This window comes from Nicotiana tabacum, chromosome 2 (genome assembly GCF_000715075.1).
Source record: "Nicotiana tabacum cultivar K326 chromosome 2, ASM71507v2, whole genome shotgun sequence".
Lineage (NCBI taxonomy): Eukaryota > Viridiplantae > Streptophyta > Magnoliopsida > Solanales > Solanaceae > Nicotiana > Nicotiana tabacum.
Genome location: NC_134081.1, coordinates 127,051,348 through 127,067,659, shown reverse-complemented (window position 1 = coordinate 127,067,659; position 16,312 = coordinate 127,051,348). Strand labels below are relative to the sequence as shown.

Sequence of the window (16,312 nt, the reverse complement as noted above, 5' to 3'; positions counted from 1 at the left end):
TAACGTGCCAAACAAAAAGAGTACACGTACGCATGACTCGTTTCAAGATAATTCCATAATTACGAATAATCAAGCAATTAAAAACGGTAAAAGGTAAAATACACATAGGTTCTAAAATGAGTGATTAAATAATTTAATTAAGCCAGGTATGATTAAAAGTGACCGTGCTAAAATTACGAAATTCGGGAGTGCCTAATACCTTTTTCCGGTTAATAGAATTTCTTACCCGGTATTCTGGTTTCGCAGACTTAAAATAGAGTCAAATTTTGTCGATTTGGGATTTAAAATAAACTGGTGACTTGGGACACCATAAATTATCCAAAGTGGCGACTCTGAAACTAAATAATTGATCCTATTTCGATTAATGTAACTTTAATTGAAAAAATTCCATATCCCCTTCGGGAAAAAAGAGGTGTGACAATCACTCAACTAATCCACTCGTAGAGTGCGTTTGGTATAGTAGTAGTCTGATAGTTGAGACTTCGCCCCTTCTTCTTCAGTAAATTCGAGCTCAATTGCCAATATATTTCAGACTGATGCAAGGCTTGAATAGACAAGAAGAGATGGCTAAAGGAAGATTGCATATTTCTATTCAAGCACACGTTATAAATTTCTACTTTGGGATAGAGCAATCTCTATTCCATATTCAGGCTCGAACAAAAAACGTCTGATTAAATATGAAAAAATATTTATTACTCCCTCACAATTTTAATTGGTATTTAGTTGAAATTATTTACACAAGGATAACCATACCACATTTAAAATACCTTAGTACTTCAATTTAATTAAGCCTTTATTTCTTTTTGTCTATGTGTGTACACACTTCAAATTAGTTTTGGATACACTATGTGATGTACGCAACATTATCTCGCAAGAAGATGACTTGCTTCGGTTTATAACTTGATTGACTTTTTGCATTTATAAATCTGAATAATCGTGTTTCTTTAGAAAAAAAAAATACTAGTATTTGTGCTCAGACCAGCTTGCATACAATTCAATTATTTCATCGGGTATTTTCTAACTCTCATCATTATAAATACGAAATAAATCTATATATCCACCAAGCTTACACCTTTTGTCTCCCTTGAAATTTGAATCACAATTACCATGGTTCTCATATGATGCGGCGATTTTTTTATGCATAAACGTCGTCCGATTTCTCCCTTAGCCTTTTCACTTAGATTAGAAGGCACCTTCCCTTTGTTTTTTCTGCTAAACAGAACCACAGCGCAGATGATGAATTAAGGCTTTGAGCTGAAAAATGAAGTGTGATATGGGAGAGGACCATATATAGCAGAGTTAGCATATGACAAAGATCAATTCACTCGGGACTCGTTTTGTGATGTATATTTTGAAAAACAAAGGGAAGGAGGTCCATTATTGTCATATATTGCACATACGAAACAAACATCAGGAATTTGCGTTCACTTTTTCTTTGAACTGCATAACTTAAGATATTCCAGTGCTACCTGCAGATTGCAGATCAGAAGACAATATTACAGCGCATATGATTCCTAATTTGGTAGATATTAATAATGGGTCTCGACTCTCTACCCTTCTCCACTTAAATATCAAGTTTTTATTCGTAGAATTCAAACTTGTAATGTGTGTTTAATCAATACAACATGCATTACGCGCTCTCTTAAAACTGAGCCCAAAGCCCTCGAGCCACTTTGAAGGAACTTTAGGTCAAACAACATTAATTCACAGTCACATTAATATAAAATATTACCTGGTAATCATGAAGCATCTAACTAAATTGCTTCATGAACCCATCTATCACTACAGAATCAAGAACAAGCTTCCAGAGTTATTCTTTCATTTTTTTTGTGGAATGCGTAAAAAAGATTATGAAAATAAGCTTGGTCCGTGAAGCTGGCCCAACCTAACATGCTAGTTGAGTGCGATACTTGCTACTTCGACCAACTCAACTAGCTTGACCACCACCACCTCGAGTTCCTCTATCATTAAATGATAAGTTCGTTGTTGACGCAAGTTGGGGGTATGAACCAATTCGCATGTAAGTACCATGAATAAAAGTGTCGAACTCTTAAACAAGTTTTTGGACCATAACACCATTAACTTTTGCAATTTGTTAAAGAGTTTAATTCATTGGTGTGTTCTTAAATAATAAAACGGGTTCGTGGAAGGCAAATACTTCAAAAATTAGAAGCTCAATGATCAATCAAATGACTGAATACAAATTGCCAAGAATGAAACAAAAAAAATATTTAATTTTGTTAGTACTTAATAAGTAGTCAAATGATAATAGGCAGCGCAGTTGGTAGTCCATCTACTTCAGTTTGCATAAGATATGATCAAGTTTTCTGTTTTTGTTTTTATTTTTATTTTTTATTTTAGTAATAAAGAAGTTATTAAACTAGTCTAATAATAGAGGCTGCTAAGAAAGAACAAATGTAGTTAGTAAAAAAACTGTTGAGTTATTACTGATTTATCCATTCCACTGTACCACCAGTTGGCTGTTAACAGATCTTAGCCGTCCAAGCAAAGTTGACCAAAATGACTGCAATCAACGTTGATTAGTGTCTCGTCTAGTCTACTCACCCAATACCTCAAAATACGGTTAGCAGCCTTAATTCCTACTCCCAAATAGGGTCAATCTCATCAAAATATCTCAACAATGCAAAATGGTACGTAGTATTTAATTTGCCTTGACCCTTGACCAATCTCTTCTGATTTTGACCACTATCAATACAAGAAGAAGAGGCGGAGCCACAATTTTTATTAAGGAATGTCAAAATATATAAAAGTAAACATATCAAAAAATTAAAAAGAGTTAATACATACTACTATATATACATATAAAATTTTCTTTTTACCTACCTACACAATTTATTTTTCTCGCGAAGGGGTGACACCCCTTCCTATAAGGTGGCTCGGCCACTGACAAGGAGCTCCAGTTTTATATGTTCCTCCATTTTCTGGAAGGACTTGTGAATAGAATATATAATAGGAGTACTAGCTAGTTTTAATAATAAAAATAAAAATCATTCGCTCGTAAATTAACTCAAATATATTAGAAGCATAGGAAATGTTAAATTCAATAATCGTATATCTTTACGCATACTTGATCTTCTGTAAGAATATACTGAATATATTATTATTGTAACTTATCACATTTGATCTTTGGACATTTGGTTAACTATAAATCATAACCATTTTGTCTAAATGGAGGTCATGACTCTATTAACAGATTACACGACATCCAAAGCATGCATTACGTTAGGGTCCAAGAAAAGGGTACTATAAGTTAAAATAAAGATGTAACATCCATTGTTTCCTTGGTTGTGTATTGCTCTACTAAAAAAAAATAAGAAAGAATTACAAGAATATATATTTGACTTCACACCATAATAAAAAATGGCTCATGTTTTTAAGTTTTACCCGACTTAGTTCATATTGTACATATTTTGAAAGTACTAGCAAATTCAAAATTTGTATTCTTACAACCATTGCTTCTAAAAGCTATGAAGTTAAATCTATGTTCTCACAACCATTGCTTTCGCTCTTTCTTCTTCTCGCATCTTCTACATATGCTTTAAGGGGTCGTCCGTCATATCTGCTTCTCCCCATTATCACCTGGTTGCAATGTAAAAAAATTGAAGAGTAGAAGTCCACCATTGAAGGCCATTCAAAATTTTGCTTTCGAAAATAGAATTTTTTGAGTTTGTTAGTTGTTTGGATTGGACGTTGTTCCAATTGATTGAAAATATCAAAAGGTAGTTCAAAATTTAAATTTGAAGTGATTTGGAGTAGATTTGAGTTAAATTTCAGAAAAAATGCAAGAAAGAAAACAAAGTCAGTTTTTTGTATAATTATGTATAATCTTGTATAATAGTGTATAAGACACTCTTATACATTATTATATACTTTTATACACCTTTATACAAGCGTCTGTAGACGAACTTCTTCCACGATTTTTAGTTGCAATTCTTGTTCAAAACCAGTCCAGATCTCCATTAAATGACTTCAAATTTTATATACAATCTCCTTATACTATTTCTAACAAGTTTAAATAACACCCACTCTAAATTTTTCACAAAATCAAATTCGAAATTTAAACTCACATAATTAAGCTTGTTAAAAATCTAATTTTCACCACCCAAATGGATTTGGTTTGTTGAACTAATATTTGAGTCACAATTACTAATTTGAAAATTAACTTAAAAGCTTGAGCAATCTTTTTTTAAAATTAAATAGTAATTTCGAGAACCTTATTGGAGTTGAATGTTGAATCTTAACCTATTATTTTTGAGTTAGTTGGTTGTAAATTGAAATATGGGCTATAAAATTGAAAAGTAGGGAGCCCAGTTGTTCTTTTGTGAAATTTTCCCAAAAAATAAATGGAGAAACTAAATTAATTAGAAAAAAATTGCATACCAGTTTTGTATGTCCGTCTGTGATAATCAAGAACATATCTGTTTTGGAATTCTTCCATACAGGACAAGAAATTACACTAATTCATTTTATCTAAAAGAGATTTGGTCACCCAAATTGCAATTTTTAAATTACTAAAAAAAGAAAAGCAATTATTTTTAATGCATCAACTACTATAAGTACTAGAAAATAAATTGAATAAAAAGTAGTGCTATAAAGAAAAGGCCAAACTCATATGCAACACATTCAATTTGGCTTCATTTTTTATTTTGGCACTCTATCTCAACCTTGTTCCATTTTGGCTCTCCAACTCTACTTCTTATGTTTCATTTTAACACAAAAGCTGAAACCAGTGCAAAAAAATATAGCGCGTGTGTATACACAAATCTGAGGTGTAATAAATATCCAATTAAATATTGCCACATCGTTTTTTCATCCTTTATTTCATATAAACTTGAAGTTTGAAGTGAATCCATGTCTCAAAGAAAATTATTTTTTCATAATAGAATGGATATTTGTTCTTGTGGATTTTAAGTTGAACCGAAAGTATCATGGACACAAAGAAATTCGGGTCGGGTATTTTAGTATTGACCCGTTTGACAAGGATGAGCAACATTTAATTAGATATTTATTACACCTCAGATTTGTGTATACACATGCGCTATATTTTTTTGTACTGGTTTCAACTTTTGTATTAAAATAAAACATAAGAAATAGAGTTGGAGGGCCAAAATGAAATACAGTTGAGATAGAGTGTCAAAATAAAAAATAGAATTTAAATTAAATGGACTGAATATGTATTTGGCCTAAAGAAAATAAGTCATACATAGTAAGGGGTAACTTAGTCTATTTACCTAGCTAACAATCCAAACACGATGACACGTTAGTTAGCTATTTATGGCGCGTTACATGACCCAAGACTTGAAGTAGTTGACTTTTAAAGATTTAACATCACAGTAAAGTCCAAAATCTTGAAGAAAAATAATTTGCTAGAAAATTAAAACTTTCTTTCTTTCTACGGAAATCAAGAGTCAGTTCTGGTTACACGGAAGAAACCTCCTAAAGCTTACTTTCTTTGACCACCCAAAATTTTCCTAAGTCATCAAATGTTTTCCATTTTTTGGGTTAGAAAAAGGGTACAGATTGTCGGTAAAGTTAATTGAGTTGGTTGTGTGAATGTTTCTCCAATAAAAAATCTCTTGATCGATTCTCTTTATCAGTAACTTCCTCAGTCAGAACTCATCACATCGGACTTGTCTAGTATGAGTTATATTTCTTGTGGGTTTCACGGGTTATTGCGCATTGACCAGATTATCTGGTGCGTACTTGCAGGGCAGTGGCTACGGGTTTCTCGAGGATTTTTTTCAAAAAATAAAAAAGGGGACAGATTTTATTTTTTGTCCCAAATTAGAAAGAAGGTTGGTTTAGAAATTAGGGAACTTTGAATTGATCAAAAAACTCGTGGTGTTTGAAAGTTAAAAGAAGTTCTAAATAAAACCAACAATGTGTTTTCTTAATTCTTTTCCAATTTCGTTCACATTAAGCTGTACGGTAATTCAAAGACCAATTACTTTCTTTAGTACAGTTCCCTTTGTCCACTAGCTAATCTTTTAGTCTCCTCTATTTTAATTTGTTTTTTCCATTAATCCACGCTTTAAAAATCTCCCTATATAACTACCAATTCTGTAATAATCAGACACATCATTTCTGAAAAACTTCAATATTCTTCAAAAGAAAAGAAAAGAAATTTTTTGGTTCTTCTAATTTACTTTCAAGTTTGTGATTTTAGATGACAGTGATGAGAGAAAATGGTTTTAATGGAACAGAATCAGAAACCATAATACAATCAAATGGGGTTGATAAGATGTCAAGAAAGAATACAATAAATGTAAGAAATTGTGAGCCAATCAAACTGATGCTTGAGACAACACTTTCATTCAAGAATCTGGTTCAAGAAACTAAGGCAAAATCAGATGTTTCTTTTCCTGAGCCTGCTGTTATGTTTTCGCCACGTCCTGTTAGCGAGCTTGATGCTGCAGCTGTTAAGCTTCAAAAAGTATATAAGAGTTATAGGACAAGAAGAAATCTTGCGGATTGTGCTGTTGTGGTTGAAGAATTATGGTTCGTGTTTTCTTATTATGTTATTGTTGATTGTTACTGCTTTCTATTGAGCCGAGAGTATATCGGAAACAACCTCTCTACCCTCGAGGTAGGGGTAAGGTTTGCGTACATACTATCCTCCACATACCTCACTTGTGTGATTATACTAGTTTTGTTGTTATTGTTGTTGTTGTTGTTGTTACAACGCCCTTTTTGGATTACAATTGTGTTATATGTATTTCTCTTATTCTATGTTTATTGAAGTAATTATGTTGTGATATATGTAGGTGGAAGGCATTAGATTTTGCAGCTCTAAAGAGAAGTTCAGTTTCATTTTTCAATGATGAGAAGCCAGAAACTGCTGTTTCAAGGTGGGCTAGAGCACGTACTAGAGCTGCTAAAGTTGGAAAGGGATTGTCCAAAGATGAAAAAGCTCAAAAATTGGCTCTGCAGCATTGGCTTGAAGCTGTAAGTTTTGAAATTGCTTTTTCTTGCTGTCGTTGATGCTTGTTGATATTGCTTCACTTGCCTGTTTTCTTGAGGGTCTATTGGAAACAACCTCTCTACTTCACGGTAGGGGTAACGTCGGCGCACACACTACTCTCTCCAGGCCCCACTTATTGTTGTTGTTGCTTTCATTAGAAGGTTTTGGTATGATCTAGCAATTGACTTTTTTACTTTTTTCTAATTTTCTATGTAGATTGATCCACGACATCGGTATGGGCACAACTTGCATTTCTACTATGATTTATGGTTTGAGAGTGAAAGCTCTCAGCCTTTCTTCTACTGGTAAGTATATTACTAATTTTTTTTAGAAAGTTATGTTTGTGTACATGAGAAAGTTAATTACTCGGAGATGACATCTAATCGCGTTATTAACCTTTTTTCTTATGAAGGTTGGATGTTGGAGATGGGAAAGAAATAAATCTAGAGAAATGTCCTAGGACAAAATTGCACCATCAATGCATCAAATATCTTGGACCAGTAAGTTCGCGATCTGAATCTTTATTAAACATATGTAACTTAATTAATCGATGTATAGTTAACAGAAACAGCTTATTCCAGAAATGCAGGGTAAAACCGCGTACAATAGATCCTTTTGGTCCGGTTCTTCCCTGAACCCCATGAATTGCGGGAGCTTAGTGCACTGGATTGCCCTTTATAGTTAACAGATATATGATGTGTTTATAGTTCTTTTGAACTTAATTGCTTTTGTTTTACAATTTCAGAAAGAGCGCGAATCATATGAAGTAGTTATTGAGAATGGGAAGCTTGTATATAAACAAAGTGGAATTTTTGTTCAGTCAGTAGAGGGTTCAAAGTGGATCTTTGTTCTTAGCACAACAAGAACATTATATGTAGGACAGAAGCAAAAGGGCACATTTCAACATTCAAGTTTTCTATCTGGTGGTGCTATCACTGCAGCTGGTAGACTTGTTGCTCATGCTGGAATTCTGGAGGTAAATTATCCAACAATATACATATAATATACAAACTTCGAATTAGATCTGTTGCGAATAAATATACTTATCTTGTCCATGTATGTCTTCTGCTACAGGCTATTTGGCCATACAGTGGGCACTATCACCCAACTGAAGAGAACTTCAGGGAATTCATTAGCTTTCTTGAAGAGCACAACGTCGATCTTACAAATGTTAAGGTAAATGATCAAGTTTCTCTTGAACATGTGTTAAAGAGTGATCATATGATGCTCTGATATCATATTAAAGTGTGCGACCATCTTAATTATATTATGTCTCAACAACATAGTAACGATAATTATTCTCTTATGCAGAGATGTGCAGTTGATGATGACTATCATTCATTCAATGTTAGCAACGAGGGCTCAAATCGCCAACCATCTGTGGATCCTTTCATTACTAAAGAATCTGAACAAAGAAGCACATACGTCGACAAGAAACCAAAGGACATTGTCATCAATGAGAAGGCACCAACATTTAGCTTGGCTAAACATTTGTCCAACAAATGGACAACTGGAACTGGACCGCGTATTGGCTGTGTTAGAGATTACCCAACAGAATTACAATTCCGAGCACTTGAACAAGTTAATTTATCGCCTCGGGTGGCCAATGTAGGCTTCAATTTCTCTGGTCCAATCCCCTCACCAAGACCAAGTCCAAAGATTAGGCTTTCTCCTAGGATTGCACATATGGGACTGCCTAGTCCTCGGACTCCTATTTCAGCACCTAACTAAGCAACATTTGAACCAAATGAAGCACATCTAGTTCTACTAGACAGGAAATGGGAGGGACAAAACTAACTCAAATCTTCAATTTATTTATTCATTCATGTTTGTATTTACTAGATGGCCTCATTGAGCCAAAGTAAATAGTCTTTGAGGTAATAATTTTGATTAATCTTCAAAACGTTTCATTCTTTCTTGAGAAACAAAGAGGTGATTCTTGTACACAACTTTGTAGCAGTTAATAGTAACAGAAATACAAAGTTGACCATCGCATTGTATTTGGATTTGGAAAGAAAGATATATGCTCTTTATTCTTTTATAGAATCTTTTCTTGAAGTTAGCCCGAAAATAGAAAATTGTGTATATATATAAGAAAAATACCGATTACCAAAGTCACATTTTTAATGGGTCCAAACATGAAATATTTTAATGATGGTTGGTTGTGTTTGTCACTTCTTTTTCGCAATAATGCATATCCATTATATACATTTAAAAAAAAAAAAGCATAGTTGAGATTTTTCCCTTAAAGAAGCAGAATGCTGTTTTGGCAATAGGCCAAAGGACAAAGTACATTACGATGGATGGTGAAATATCAGATTGCAGTCATGATCATACAGCTCAGTGAGGAAACAAAAAAATACATATAAAATGAGTAAAAGTCAAAGCAAAAAGAGCACAAACGACTTAATGAAAGGTTGTAGGAGGAAAATTACATGAAGAACACAAACGACTTAATGAGAGGTTTGCAGGAGGACAATAACATGAAATTGCAGCAGATATAACTCTTAGAAAACTGTGTTTACCCGTAAAATGGTACAGTTAAATTTATACATGGTTTCTAGACAAGTGAATTAATTTGATCCTGAAATAATATAATAAACGAAGAAATACACAATATTTAGCCTTAGAATTTAGATGAAATAGCAAAGATAGTGATTCCGTGAGCACGGTTTCCAAACACAGCAATGATGAGATCAAAAAGTAAGAGAGTGAAATTGTATAAAACTTTGTATAAAATATATTATATGTTTTTGCTAGAAATTTCGTGTCATTTATAATGGTAATTGAGCTCACTATTTATAGCTATGCCTACGGAGAGAGGTCTTAGGATCATGCCCTCTTTTAATGCCAATTATTACGGTCATTGATGAAGATGTAACGTTGAGCATAAATGCCAAATTCTCTGTAACGGATCGTCACTCTTAATGCTGTAGAATATTCCTTAGTAAATGCTACCAAGCGCAGGGCATTTAATACACTTTTATAAACGTTATCCGTTCCGGTGACAAGCGCAGTGGCTGCGTTCGGTCCTCAGCCATTCCATCTTGGATTCCACGCGTCCTCCTTTTAGTCAGCCACGTGTCATATCATATTTTACCCTATACAGATAGTCCCCTACTTTTTGGTGACATAACTTTGTGTTACTGGGAAGTTGTTAGAGACACCGTTTTGGCGGGAATTACTATAATTTCCTTTGAAGGTCTTTGATAGTTGATTAGACGTACATCTCTCCGCATTTAATTTTCCAAACACGCGTCATCCCATGATTCAGCACAACCTTTGCCGATTATCGAGGTAATCATGGCCATGAATTTAGCCGCCAAAATTTTACTTATACGCAACTTTCTTTTTCTTAGCGTTTCACAATTGCTTGAGCTTCTGATTTGCATCCTTGTTTTCTAATTTTCTTCAAACATAAACTCTTTACCTTCTTCTTTTCCAATGGCTTCTTCCTCCAAACATGGTGGTTCTACAAAGAATAAGAACAAAACCGAGGATTCCGTTGTTCCAACAGTCAACAGTGGATTCCATCACCCCAAGAAGGCTTAGCACTTCGAAGGATTTTGAAGAGAAATTTTCTACTACTAACTCTCGTACATGGGCTGTTAGTAGGTACCCTTCTTCCATTCGTCCTTCCAGTATTCCTGCCGTGAAGGAGGACTGCCGCTGCAATGAGTTAAAAATTATTGCTCCTGATCTATCAGAGCGAGTGACCCTTCCCAAGGAAGGTTTTACATACTTTTTCACGTATCCCTTTACTTTGGGTGCGTTTTCTTTGAGCTGAGAGCTTCATTCCATAATTGCGGAGTTTTACCTTCGCTGCCAGGTGAGTTTGGCACAATAAGTCCTTCAATGTAGAGGACAATCGCCTGCCTCTGACGCTTGTGCCAAGAAACTGGGGAGGAGCTAACCTTAGCTCACGTGATAAATCTTTATTCCCCCAAAATCTTCCACGGGGGAATGACAAACCTTTGCAAGCGTGTCCACCATGCTTTATTGTCTAGCATGGATGATGACAGCGACTGCGGGTGGATTGAACGATTCATTGCAGTTGCCACCAACGACATCATTCCGACAACGACTTCATCCTTTCCGGTTGCTTGGAACCGCACTCGTAAGTTCTTTGTATAATATTCCTCTTACTAGATATTCTTCTATGGCTATATCATCTCTTTACCCTTCGCATGTTTCAGCAGCTCGATGGTGGAAGATTTGAACCAGTGGGTTCAGAAGATTTTGGACGCCACAACGCCCGAAACTCATTCGTGGAAAGAACTAGCCGTTAAATACGGGTGAAAGGTCAAAAATTATGGTAACTCTAATTTACCTTGCTTTCATTTTTGTATATGAAAAACTTAGTTGAACCCTTCTGACTTTGTTCATGGAATTAGGTCTACCTGCGGGCTCTGTTGCTGTCCTCGAGGAGGACGTTCTGGCTGACCCTGCTGATGCAGCGAGGCTGCTTCAGGAAGCACTTACTCGAACAGGTATCTTCGGGATTGTTTCGGGTGCAAATATTTCTTTACGGAGTCCCCAGAAGGAGGATAAACAAACAAAGAGAAAACGCTCCTCCGCGGCCGGGGAAAAGAATAAAAGGGCAAAGACGAATGCCCCTGAGTCGTCTTCGGTGGTGATGATGACTGGTCCTCCTTCAGGGCCAGTCATAGACGCTGTGATGATTGATCATGATAAAGAAGTTGTTGATGATGGAGCTTCTTTACACATAAGGCGACGATACTCATCATCTCAACATAATGCTTAACATGTTGAGATAGTTGCACCAACTGTAGACGATGTCTCAGCACTTTGGGGAGAATCCAATTTAGTAGAATATGACAACTCCCGCTTCCGGACCCTAATTGTTATAAGCGGTGCTGCGAGGCTAAGTACCGGGTCCCTGCCGTCTTTGGTTGGCGAGCATCAAACAGTCAGTACTGCATGTGATGTAGCTTCTTCTCACTCTTCAACTCTATCAACTTCATCTCCACCTTTACCAACACCAGCAACTCCTACATCATTTCCATCTTCGTCTACTCTTCCACCAGTGGTTGCTACATCATTTCCATCGGCCGCACCTGACCATGAAGAATGTGTTCCTCTACCATAGTCCCCAGTTCATGGAATTTTGGGGCAAAATTATGCTGCTCCTTCTGAAGATCCACTAAGGAGGAGGAACGTTACTATTTCGGTCTCTACCGGTTGAAACTTGTTGTCTCGGCCGGTGAAACTTGCTAATTATCTGAAGCCTTTGGCTTTAGAGAAGGACTAGGAAAATATTCGGACACTCTCGAGAAAGTATTTGTTGAACAATGCCATGCAAAATGCCGCAGCGGTACGTTCCTTCCTCCTTTGTTATTTCTTCTACTTCGAACGAATGTATTTTTACCTCTTCTTATTTTATAGGCCAACTTTCTTACTTCCGATGACCTTCAAAGGTTGATTCGTAAGAAGGAAAAACTTAATTCTAAATGGGATCAGCTTTTGGCGGAACGGGACCAAAATGTTCTCCGCCTCTTTGAACTGGAAACCAGAGCTGCAAAGGTCGTTGTTTTGGAGGCTCGTTTGCAGCAAAGTGAGCAAGAAGTGGTAGCCCTTAGCCAAAAAATTGGGTCGTTGAGGGTTAGATTTGATGAAGCCAAGGCCAAATGGGTAGATGTCCAGAACGTCGTTCTTGCTGCAATCGACCCCGAGGCTGTCTCCGCTGAAAGAGTGATTAACTTAGAAGCAGCCTTGAAATCCAAAAGTGAAGAGCTTGCTGCCGTGGAGGCGAATCATGCCCAGCTATAAGAGAAGTACAGGAAAACTATCGAGCATAATACGCTATTTAGTTCAACTGTCCGCGAGCTCGACGTTAGCCTCCAATCTGCTAGATCCGCCAAGGAAAACCTTTCTACCGAGGTCACTCGACTCAAAGAAGAACTTAAGCGCCGAGTGGCTTCCCTCATAGTTGAAAAAACTTATTCCATGTGTAGCATGATGAGAAAAACCTTGGAAGAGGCCAAAACTGGTATCATCGATGTTGATGCCAAAATTGCTAAGGCCCGAGAGCTTGAGTTGGCTGCAAAAAATAGACTCCCGGCGCAGTCTGATGCTCCAGGTTCTTTTGATTCCGGTTTTGAGTTTTCGGAAACTGAAGAAGGATCGGAAGGCGATGAGGCCGAAGGCCAAACTGGGAAAAGTGTTGAGCCATCGGCGGAACCAACTACTCTTTCCGGCAGTGCGGATACTTCTATTCCTCCTGGTCCCGGAGGCGCTGCAATTTAGCTTTTCCTTTCTTTTCTTATTTTGTACTTGTAACGTTTTGGCATGTTCTTGTAAATAAAGATATTATTTTGTTCAAGTGTCGTTTGAGTCTTACTTTCGTTTGAATACATATGCAAGCTTTTAACTTTTGCATTTTCTCGAGCATTTTACGCATGTTATTCAATTCGTGCTTTACTATGCGTAGTCTCTGATGCCTTTTCTTCGAAGCATTTTGGTTCCGAGTATTATCCCTTTTACGTGAGGGTTTTTATGAATATTTGCGCATTTTTTCTTTTTGAGTCCTTTTCATATGCAACTTCGAGTGTATTTTTTCCCGATGGCATTTTGGATTTCGGGCATTGATTCTTCCGGAACCAACCCTTTAATATGAGGGTTTTTATAAGAGAGTGACCTCTTATCTTTACGGTGCTCTTGAAGAGGACGTCTCTTGTTCATTACGGCATAACATTTGAAGTACTTATTTAACTTTCAAATGGCAAAATCAGCTGATCGCTCAGACAAGAAATAAGATAAAAGCAAAAGGACTTCATTTTATCCCTTCTATTTTCAGAAATTACATGAGCATTTTTCTATGCAGAAAAGAAATTGCCATTACTTGTGGCTATCTAGTATAGCTTGTTTCTACGGGGTTGGCTACGCAGTCCCCGGTCCCGATGATGCATTTTATTTCCGGATTTTTGTTCCCGGTTGACATGGCAGTCATTGTTTTCGTATCCATATACCATTCCCCCCAAGTGTACGAATGCGAAAAATGCGAATTGGAATACTGGAAGTCTTGTATCTTCAAAGGTCCCACCAATGAATTGCTAGGTAATCCTTCACTCGGCAACATATCTTTTTTTTTCCTTTAGGAATCCATGCTATCGAGCGAAAGAATACCTAACAGTCCTCTGGCGGTTTGTACTTGTGAACGGTCGGGTAACCTTTGTTCGGTAGCAAACTTAACTTCCCGGTGGGAATTTGCTATCGAACCAAAGATTACCTAATCTTCCCTGGGTGGGAGCTTGTTCATTTTCCTTGCAATCAAAGGTCTTATTGCTGCTGTCTTCGTAGTATGATTCCTGTCACTGCCTCATTAAAAACCTTGCCGAAAAAACCAATTGAGACAAAACCTGAACGAATGGAAAAAGAATGCAGCACATACTTTCTGTTTAAGTGTTGGTTATCAGCAATAATATCTTTTGAGGTGTGCCACATTTCAGTTGTTGGGCAACTTGTCACCATTTTGGTTCTTCAACTCGTATGAACCATTCCCAGTGACAGCTGAAATCTGGTAGGGACCTTCCCATGTTGGACGTAGCTTTCCCACGTTGAGCTCCTGGGTATTTTGTGTTACTTTCCTTAGAACCAAGTCTCCTACTTTGAAAAAACAGAAATTGGCTCTTCGATAATAATATCGCTTCATCATCTGCTTTTGAGCTTCCATTCTTACATGCGCCAAGTCCCTGCGTCCCTCGAGCAGTTCCAAGTTTATTAACATCGCTTCATTATTTGATTCTTCATTTGTCTGAGAATATCTCAAAGTGGGTTCGCCCACTTCAACCGGGATTAAGGCTTCAGCACTGTATACGAGGGAAAAAAGGTGTTTCTCTTGTACTTGATTTGGTCGTTGTTCGGTAGGCCCATAGAACTCCGCGCAACTCTTCGGGCCATTTTTCTTTTGCTGCTTCCAACCTTTTCTTAAGGTTTTGAATGATCACTTTATTTGTCGACTCCGCTTGATCGTTTGTGCTCGGGTGATAAGGCGAAGATATTATTCTCTTTATTTTCAAGTCTTCGAGGAACTTTGTAACTTTTGCACCGATAAACTATGGCCCATTATTGCATGATATCTCTTTTGGTATTCCGAACCTACAAATTATAATTTCCCACAGGAAATCGACCACTTCGCATTATCCGATCTTTTGATAAGAACCTGCTTCCACCCATTTAGAAAAATAATCGGTCAAAATTAAAAGAAACCTTACCTTTTCGGGAGCTTGTGGCAGCGGTCCGACGATGTCCATCCCCCATTTCATGAACGGTCATGGGGACAGAACCAAATGTAAGGGTTCTGCTGATTGATGTACTGGTGATGCGTAGCGTTGGCACTTATCACATTTTTGTACGAAATGTTTGACGTCTTGTTCCATACGAGGCCAGTAATATCCTGCCCGTATCAATTTTAGCACCAAAGACTCTACGCCTGAGTGATTGTCGCATATCCTTTCGTGGATTTCTGTCATGACATAGTCAACTTCTGAGGCTCCTAAACACCGGGACAACGGGCCTTGGAAAGATTTTCTATACAATTGGCCTTCCCTGAAGCTATAACGTACAGCTTTGGTGCGTAACACCCGTGATGCTTTGGGATCGTCTGGCAACTTCCCATGCTTGAGGTAGTTGATTATTTCGTTCCTCTAGTCCCAGACCAGACTAGCCAAATTCACCTCGTAGTAACCATCTGTATCAAGGACTGAGCTCATCAGTTGTACCACCGTTCAGAACTCCGATCCCTTTATTTCCGTCGATGAACCTAAGTTTGCTAATGCATCTACTTTTGCATTATCCTCTCTCAGGATATGAGTTATTGACCACTCAAGGAATCGTGCCAAAAGAGCATGGACCATTACCACGTATTGTTGCATACGTTCTTCTTTGGTATCAAATATCACGTAAACCTGATTTTCCACCAGTTGTGAGTCGCATTTGATTTCTATAACCTCGGAATCAAGTCCTCTGGACAATTCGAGCCCTGCAATCAAAGCTTTATACTCTCCTTCATTGTTAGTGAAATGGATCGTGCTGATGGCTTGCCTTAAATATTCCCCCGAAGGTGCAATTAAAACTATTCTGAGCCTGAACCCTTTACATTCGAGGCTCCATCCGTAAATAAGGTCCAAACCCCTGATGTCGATTTCGACACCATTATTGTCTCCTTGGTTGTCAGAGGTAGCAGTCCCGGACTAAAATCAGCCACGAAGTCAGCCAAGACTTGTGACTTAATTGCAGTCCTCTATTTATATTTTATGTCGAATTCACTCATTTCGAAGGCCCATTTAGCCAATCTTCCCGAGAGCTCGG

The 16,312-nt window shown here is 37.2% G+C and overlaps 1 protein-coding gene across 1 annotated transcript; it reads left to right on the top strand.

Moving 5' to 3' along the window:
- Positions 1-5,415: 5,415 nt before the first annotated feature.
- On the top strand, positions 5,416-9,000 carry LOC107821865 (IQ domain-containing protein IQM1). Its single transcript, XM_016648319.2, has 7 exons — positions 5,416-6,519; positions 6,786-6,966; positions 7,199-7,287; positions 7,395-7,482; positions 7,728-7,958; positions 8,057-8,158; positions 8,294-9,000. The coding sequence occupies exons 1-7, from the start codon at positions 6,188-6,190 to the stop codon at positions 8,711-8,713; spliced, it is 1,443 nt and encodes a 480-aa protein (XP_016503805.1). The 5' UTR covers positions 5,416-6,187; the 3' UTR covers positions 8,714-9,000.
- Positions 9,001-16,312: the final 7,312 nt, after the last annotated feature.